General features: G+C 34.9%; 2 protein-coding genes across 2 annotated transcripts; both read left to right on the forward strand.

Moving 5' to 3' along the window:
• Positions 1 to 690: 690 nt before the first annotated feature.
• Positions 691 to 3,882, forward strand: LOC134246322 (potassium voltage-gated channel subfamily C member 3-like; the record flags this gene model as incomplete). Its single annotated transcript, XM_062728643.1, has 2 exons — positions 691 to 1,194; positions 2,957 to 3,882. Coding segments are annotated over 2 exons (1,359 nt in total), but the record flags the coding sequence as incomplete, so codon positions are not given.
• A 3,653-nt stretch (positions 3,883 to 7,535) lies between these two features.
• Positions 7,536 to 8,945, forward strand: LOC134246330 (potassium voltage-gated channel subfamily C member 3-like). The gene is made up of 2 exons (XM_062728657.1): positions 7,536 to 7,994; positions 8,136 to 8,945. Exons 1-2 carry the CDS (start codon positions 7,599 to 7,601, stop codon positions 8,943 to 8,945), a joined length of 1,206 nt encoding a protein of 401 aa, XP_062584641.1. The 5' UTR covers positions 7,536 to 7,598.
• The last annotated feature ends 52 nt before the right edge of the window (positions 8,946 to 8,997 follow it).

Raw genomic sequence — 8,997 nt, forward strand, 5'->3', positions numbered from 1 at the left:
TTACACTTTAAAGTGTAAAATTTACACTTTAAAGTGTAAAATTTACAGATTAAAGTGTAAAATATTACAGATTAAAGTGTAAAATTTACACTTTAAAGTGTTAATTTTAAGTCCTAAAATTTACAGTGTCAGAAGTGTAAAATTTACACTTTAAAGTGTTAATTTTACAGATTAATTGTAAAATTTACATGGTTAATGTGTAAAATTTACAGTGAAGTGTAAAATTTACACTTAAAGGATAAAATTTACAGATTAATGTGTAAAATTTACAGATTAAAGTGTAAATTTTACAGATTTATGTGTAAAATTTACAGATTAATGTGTAAAATTTACAGAATAAAGTGTAAAATTTACAGATTAAAGTGTAAAATTTACAGATTAAAGTGTAAATTTTACAGATTAATGTGTAAAATTTACATTTTAAAGTGTAAAATTTACACTTTAAAGTGCAGAAATTAAAAAAAAGTGAAGTGTCCAAGTGGCACTAATGCGCTTCCGTACTTTCAAGCTGATTAACCCCATATGTATTGTGCTGGCGTTACGTGGATTTGGAACTAGGGCAAAGTATTGTGGCATTTTACCCGTCAATATCAATCAAGTTAAACAATACAACACATGGTACATAGCGGAAACCACTAGGGTGTATCATCTATCATGTCTCCTTTCTGCGAGGATTCAGATTATTGACAGAGCGATTTGTTGTCATATCTAGGACTTGATATAGTGCACGGAGTATTTCTTCATTTAATCATGATTGAAATAAACTTAAGAGGTACAAAGTTTTCGACCTCTTCTTCTTCTGTGCAGAACATCCTGGAAAAATTGTCAATGTGTGGCCGAGCCGAGATTTTAGCGGACGGAAGTTACTATTTGGACCGAAATCCTTTGATATTCCATCACATCCTGGATTTCTATACGGAAGGCGAATTTCATCTTCCTAGGAATATTTGTCCTCTCCAGGCCCGGAAGGAAATGGAATTCTGGGTGATTCCGTTCAGTGAGATACCCGTATGTTGCTACGAGACACTGTATGACGATAAGGAAGCTGAATACAAAGCGATAGGTCTGCTGGAAAATGAAGTACGACACCAGATGGACGATTACAATGTGATAAAATCAAAATCCCCCAAGTCCAGTGTCAGAGACAAACTTCTTTATGCGCTCAATTTTCCATTACAATCATTGCTAGGAAAGGTAAACAACACTAAATCCTGAATTGGTGTCAATTTTAAAAATTGTTTACCTTTTCTTTCATTATTTGACAGTATTAAATCTCGAAATATAATGCTGACAAAAAGTATATGATCTATAATTTGAAAAATGTTTAACGTTTTTTATAACTAAATTTAGAGATTTAAAAACTATTCACTCAATTACATTTTTTGTAATACATATGTATACATATAACTTTTAACTTTGCATTCCTAGTATTGGCAATAGTGTGTATTTTACTAATTATTGAATTAGAAATTCAGATACTGAGTAAACGACAATTACAATAATTAGTAAACAACAATAGTATTGAATTGAGTTCTTAGTTACCTCTTTTTCACGTGACAAAAACTTAAACAAATCTCAAAATTGATTTCAAGCACAACTTCGTGAATATTATTTAAGTTTTTATATTGGATATCTGTACACTCTAATAAGTAGACGGTCTCGTCAAATGCAATGTTGATAAAGATTGATCGGGTGTGTTCTTATTTGGGTGCATATCATTACCGCTACATTTTCGAAATTTCCATTACCGCTACATTGTCATTACCGCTACAAAAAACGTTACATTACCGCTGCATTTAAAAGTATACTTTACCGCCACATTGCCTCTTTTGTAAGCCAGCCACTAATGATCTTACAGTGCAAAATATACATGTACATTCACTAGACCTGTTTCCCATACTCTCCATGGGGACGTGAAAGAAGGAGCAGGATGGATTTTTATTTAATTTAGAATTATTTTGTGCAAAAAACAACACTTTAGAAAATTTTAAAACCAAGCACTGTTCATAGATAAAACAGTCTTCAGACTGTCTTTACACAACTGGGAAAGAATGCCATTTGCCTGACGTATTGCTGTTTTTCTGCTAGTTGCGAATTGGCTTGAGACAGAACTGTAGCTCTCTGCAGTTGAATAAATTCGGATATCTGTCCGAATTTTCTTAGCAGAGAGCTACTATGTTCTGTCGCTAGATTGTAGCCTCACCTTGAATCAAAAATTAGCAGAGGGATCTAAGAGAAAATGAATTTCTTCTGCAAAAGGATTCTTGAATTCAACAAAATGTTTCCGCCCTTGTACATGTATTGGGGCAGACAATCCTTTATAACCTGTGTTGCTTCCCATAACACTTCATGGAACGATCCATTAAAAATTTGGGGAAATGTTGACAACACTAGTATAATACAATTTAGAGACTGGGAAAAACATTTTAACTTTTCTGTGTGAAACATTCTCCTGAAGTACATCATGTATAATGTTAAACTATTTTTTTCTATGAATAAATAGAGAAAAGGCCAATAGAAACTTTCAGAAACTGCTGTCGTTTTCTTGAATTGCCCGCGTGGCGCAGTGGTTAGAGCGGCTGCTCTTATGTCACGAAGTAGGGAGTTGTGTCCTTCCGCTGCGGATTCGAATCCCACCGCTGGACATGGAGACCGGCCCTTCGGATGAGACCGAGGTCCCGTGTCGCAGTAGGTGAAGACACGAAAAAGATCCCTCACTGATCGAGTGCCGAGTATAGGTCAAAATTTGTAGCTCTCCACCGGCAAGTGTTGGCCTCTCTATATGAGTGAATAATTATTGAGAGGGACGTTAAACAACATATACAATCAATCAATCAGTCAATCAATCGTTTTCTTGATTAACTTTATTCTTTATAAGTACAAATGCTAAATAAAATAGAGCATTTTTGCAAATTTAAATCAATTTAAAGATACAATCTGTACCGTGTCGTTGTAGATTTGGCTGTTTGTCGTTGCTATAGTTACTGCTGCTTCTATAGCGGTTTTCCTGTTGGAGAGTTCGGCTTACTTCCGGGTCCAGAGAATGGGTCAGCCGACCAACAAGACCATTCAACTAGCTGGCAACAACCAAAAGTTTTACAAGCTCCTAGTTACAAAGACCGCCAAAGAAATGGCTTTTGCAGAAATATTTTCCAATACTGTACTCACGTTTGATCTTATTCTGAGATTCATTATTAGTCCAATGAAAAAACAGTTCTGCAAAAGGCCTCAAAATATTTTGGAGCTATTGACTGAGCTAGTCATATTTACCTTCGTAGCTCTAGAATACCTGGTTGATTATGAAAAGTATATTAACAATTTTTCCTATGTATTCTCAACACTTATGCAAATCTTCTATTCTCTTCGTGTATTTCGCATTTTCCGAATCATCGAATCTTGTTCCGAGATGAAAATGCTTAAGTTATCTCTTCAAAAAAGTCTAAATGAATTTTGTCTGTTTGTCACAGTTCTGATAACATTCGCGTTTATTTTCGGGTCCTGGATGTTCTGGGCGGAGTTTTATAATCCAGAAACTTTCCCCAACATATTTTTTGGCATCTGGTGGGTAATCGTTACTATGACGACGGTTGGATATGGCGACTTCTTTCCGAAAACAACAGCCGGGTATTTTGTAGGCGTGTTAACGTCTATCTTTGGTTTGATACTGTTAGCCATGCCAATAGCAACGATTGCATCAAATTTTAGCAAGATTTACGATTGCTATAACTTTAGAAAGACTCATATAAAAACCAAGCAAGTAAAGCATTCCAAACAAATATCAAAAGAACCAACGGAAACGCGCGCCTTGTAGCATGAATTACGACTGAATGTTTATAGTTAATTGTACATGTACTTGTATTTTATAGTTACTGACGGTTTTCTTCTTGTCCATGTCAGTAATTGTTGAATTCAGGGAGGTACAGGGTATCTCAATTATTCAGAATCTAATTGTTTTTTCTGTTGATAGTATTAGTTAATTCGTCTTAAGTTAAAAAAGTTCGCATTTATTATTTATAATGTTTATATTTTAAAGATATCGATAAGAATGCTCTTTTTTAGACTTTTTTTTTTTTTTTTTTTTTTTATAACCAATCCTTTGAATTCTGGAACATTTACAGGAATAAACATAGGCGTCGGAAGCAAAATGAAAGTGGGGGGGGGGCTAATTGAAAGGGGGGCTAAACCAACAACAAAAGGTAAACCGAAATTTCCAGTGCCTATATTTTGTAAACATTCCGACGCCTATGATAAAACAAAAGGAAAAGGCTCAAAATATTACTTTTTCGACAATAAATTCATGGTCATCTAATTAGAAATGGATACAATCATGTTGAAATATTTGTCTCGAATTACGACAAAGTAACAAGTAATACTTGGAAGACATACTTAAAATTATTACTGTAAAAAAATGCAGGAAGGAAAAATTGAATTTAACTTAATTTTAATTGAATAAAATCAAATTCACAAAAGTCGATAATTTTGACTATTTCAGAGTTAATCGTCCGGTAAGGTTGGGAACAAAAATCCCCCCCCCTCCCCTTGCGCTCGGTGATTTAATGCTGAAGAGAAATACTTATTTTAGTCTCGGGGAAACTATTTGCAGCTTTCAATGCCAGAATTTCTATCCAGGCACATTCTGACATAGACACAGATATTCGATTTTTTTTTAATTAGGGGTAGCATTTGACGCCATGATAGATTGCTTGGAGTCAAAATTATTTAGAAATTTTGCAATTCAATATACTTATCGACCCAGTTATCAGCTTATTGTTTAGTCTGCATTTTTCTAGATATCAATCGATTGGCTAATTCTTTCGTGTATCCATCTATATTTTGAATTATAAATGTTCAGTCTGTGTAATTTAAATGTTACTATCCAGAAAAGATGGAATAATAATGTTAAAGGGTTGAATTATATTTATCGTTTCCTTTAATCTTCAGTTTATTATTAAAATCCTTTAACATCGCCTCTCCATCAACATTTTTACAAATCTTTCTCAAGCAGAATGATGAACCTGGATTTATCTGACATATTTATAAGGTCATTCCACAGGTGCCGTTAACATACTTTTTCTGATTTTACTTAATTACTGAATAAAAACAAAAACAAGGGAACCAAAATCGTCAAACTGCCAACGTCATCGAACTGAACTGGATACGAGGACAACACATGATTTGTTGGACCTGAAGATGAAAATGTTATCCGAGGAAACAGGTCAAGGGCAACAATCAGATCCAATAGATCATAATTATGTTGCCCACATCCCAGTTTTACCCTTTTTCTCAAGTTTTAATCAATACGTGCTTAATAATCAATAACTTTATTTGGACTTAATCAATATAAAAACGATAAGCAGAACAAGAAAAAAAAATATATAATCACATTACAAAAGCTCTTCATCACAAAATATACTTCTCCTGACTAGGTATTTCAAAATTCAAGTAGGTTCCAAAAGACTGTTGTGAAGGATGTCGAAATGAGACTTCTTTAAACCGAAATTCCAAAACCAAAAAGGACTGTTTCGAACTGTTTAGAGGGTAAAGTATCAGGAATAGAAGTAAATTATATGATTTATTATAGGATTCTAAAAAAAAAAGGGAAAGCATAAAATACCAGTGTATACAGGAAATGAGCGACAAAAAATTCGGCGGCGTAAATCGAACGTTTCAACATTGCTTGGATCTGTAGCTCTCATCTTTATCTGTCCAAATTTTCTCAAGCAGGGAGCTACAGTTCTGCAATACTTGACATCGCAATCAACTTAACTTAGCGGAAATCTTTTGCGATGGAGGTACATGTAGGAAACGTCAGTTTTACGAGGGGGGGTGCTATTGAAAAGAATGCAAGACCAATCGTTGTAGAATTAAGAAGGACAGATAGCTAAAAAAAATCCTGGTGGAATACCTTGCTAAACAATCGCTGAGGCAATCTAATCGATTTTCAAGAGAAGCTAATCCTAAGTTGTTACATTTTTAATGATATTTTTACTAAGCGGACTCTTCTCATTAAATTTTCATTGAAAATCGTCACATTTTAAAGCTGATAATTTTCTTAAAATTTCCTTACTTGACATCTACTTTTTGGAGTTTAATCCTTGGCAATATATTGTACTTTCGGCATACAATTTTTCGAATTATTCGATTGTCACTACTGGAGACAATGTCGTGTGCCCACAGGCACTTGTTTCGTATACGGGGTACCCCCTACCTATATTAACCACGTGGTAAATATAGGTAGGGGATACTCCGTATACGAAACAAGTGCCTGTGCGTGTGCCCCAGAAAAGTTGCGAGATTTAGAGCTTTCTCGACTCCTCCGCAAAAGAGCGGCAGTAAGTTACATGTAGAAAACTGCGAGGTACTCGCGATATTACGCAATTTTAGACCGATGTAAATAATAAACATCTCTTGTGTTAGACGTTTTATTTGTAATAAATTTATAACAAGACATAAATTCATTAGTTCATAATTTTAAGATTGTAAATATTTCCCCGACCCCCATATATTTCTGGCATGTGTGACCAAGGAAATTAAGTGTTTAAGAAAAATTATGTGTTAATCTCAAGTTGGACAATGATCAAAGCGCCTCCGACCAGAGTAAACTTAATAGGTGTCAATGACTTCCGAGTTAAAGACTTGAATAAACATGTATCTCCTGGACAATACAAATAATTGATAAATTGATTGATAAATAACTCTATTGTAAATTGTAATTTTCTGTTTTGTACATTTTATACAGTTATCGACTGGCTTTCGCTAAGACAACCACGTTGGACAGCGCTCTCGTCCGCTATATGGCGGAGCCTGTCCCTTTTGTTAATAAATCTGTTATAACATATTTGGAGTTCCGTCTTATACATCAGTATAATGGATGCAAAATTCAGACGGTATATACATGAATATTTAAAAGGGGTCGCTGAAAGATGAAATTTCACTACTTTGCGCTATCAGATGGCGGGTAAGGGGTACTAACTCCGAGCCAAAATACCGTACTAGTACGTCATATGAGCACCATCTATCAATAATTTCAGAAATTGTCCACCCAATATTGTCCACCAATTATGGACCATATCCCTGACCTAATTATAAAATCTCTGTGTCATGTTGACTGGTTTCATATCAGAATCTGACAATTATATCTATCTTTGGTCCAATGAAATAATACACTGGATCATTTAAAAATGATAGAAAAAATGAGAACGCACTTAAATATTGGCCATCTGCCACCCGCCAGTCAATATTTTTCTCTTTGAGTTTAATGATAGGTTAATTCTTTTATTTTATTCTCCGAGTGATAATGCCATTAACAAATCAAACAAAGAATAAATCCTATTTCAGTGAATCAACCCGTTATGACAATTCAGCTACAGTGTGCAATTTCTGTTGCTGCAGAAAAATCATTTCAATCCCCAGTGATAACGGTATTATTTATGTTCTCCAGTGTAATTTAACTAATTTTACAAGTTCACTGAAGCTAGTTTTTTGCACACACTTCTAAATTTATGAAGACCATATCACACATATTAAAGAGTGAATCATTCGAAATAAACTTGAGGGGGACTAAATTCCTCTCCACGTCCCCCTTTGTCAGGGACTTGATGCATGCTCTCGTTAAGGGTGACCAGGCAACTACTTACCCCAGTGGGGGATTTTATGTTGATAGAAACCCAATGATTTTTCATCACATTTTGGATTACCATTCTGGAGGCGAATTTCATCTTCCAAAGAATATATGTCCACTTCAAGCACGCAAAGAGATAGAGTTTTGGAGAATACCTTCCAAAGACATCCACAATTGCTGTTTTGAAGTTCTTTACAATGAAAACAATTATCAGTATACATGCATTGAGAATTTAGAGAGCGATCTGAAAGTACAGAAAAATCAATCTGTGTCGCCCTTGTTTGGGGAGAAAAAAGTCAGAAATTGTTTAGGAAGACTCCGATATAAACTGTTGGAAGCTTATTTGCATCCACTTACTACATGGACGGGAAGGGTAAGACTGTACTATTATGCCTTACTAGTAATGAAAATGTATGTGTAGGTAATTTGTCTGCCATAAGCTGATTTGTAATAGAATCAAATGCATTTATGATATGTATTACTCAGTAATATATAAGACTGTTCATTTTTTTAGGTGTGGCTTTTTATCTCGGCCTTGGTTACAATTACGTCTGTCGTTGTGTACTTGCTAAACAGTGATCCAAAATTCCGTATCCCACGAGAGGGACTTTCGCTTCTCCCATACAATTTAACTTACGACATGATCATAGAAAACGAAAAATTACTTTTCTTTATAACTACTACACGTGAGCATGTTAAGAGTGTTTTGGAATTTTTAACAAACACTTTCCTCCTGCTTGAGCTGTTGGTGCTATTCATTATAACTCATCATAAAAGAAGATTTTTACTCAGCCTTCAAAACCTTTTAAATTTTGTTACGGGATTGGCAGTATATGTGGCTATGTATATCGACATCTACTCAATATACGAATTGGGAAATGAACATTTCGATAACTTTATGATTGCACTTGGAGTATTTCAAAGTTTGAGAGTGATTCGTTTCCTGCGATTGGTAGAGTCCACACCGGAAATGAAGATACTAAAACTCTCTCTACACGAGAGTTGGCGAGAGTTCGTTCTGCTTTTAATGGTATTGACGGCCTTCTCTCTCATCTTCGGGTCGATCATGTTTTGGATGGAGCTAGATAATCCCGACACGTTTCCCTCCATCTTTATCAGTATCTGGTGGGCTATAATAACCATGACCACTGTTGGGTACGGCGATTTTTACCCCAAGACGCCCGAGGGATACTGTGTCGCCATAGTTGCCGCAATTTTTGGGCTGTTACTTTTGGCAATGCCTATTACGATATTAGCCTCAAACTTCAATTCCTTTTATAACTGCTACAAATACAGAAAAAGACACGTCGAACTTTCAAAATAGGAAAGAAAATAGGATCATATACTAGTATATACTTAGATGCGCATGGGTTCTA

Source organism: Saccostrea cucullata, unplaced genomic scaffold, assembly GCF_032062105.1.
Source record: "Saccostrea cucullata isolate Sc308-1 unplaced genomic scaffold, CSIRO_AGI_Scuc_v1 ctg1048, whole genome shotgun sequence".
Classification (NCBI taxonomy): Eukaryota; Metazoa; Mollusca; class Bivalvia; order Ostreida; family Ostreidae; genus Saccostrea; species Saccostrea cuccullata.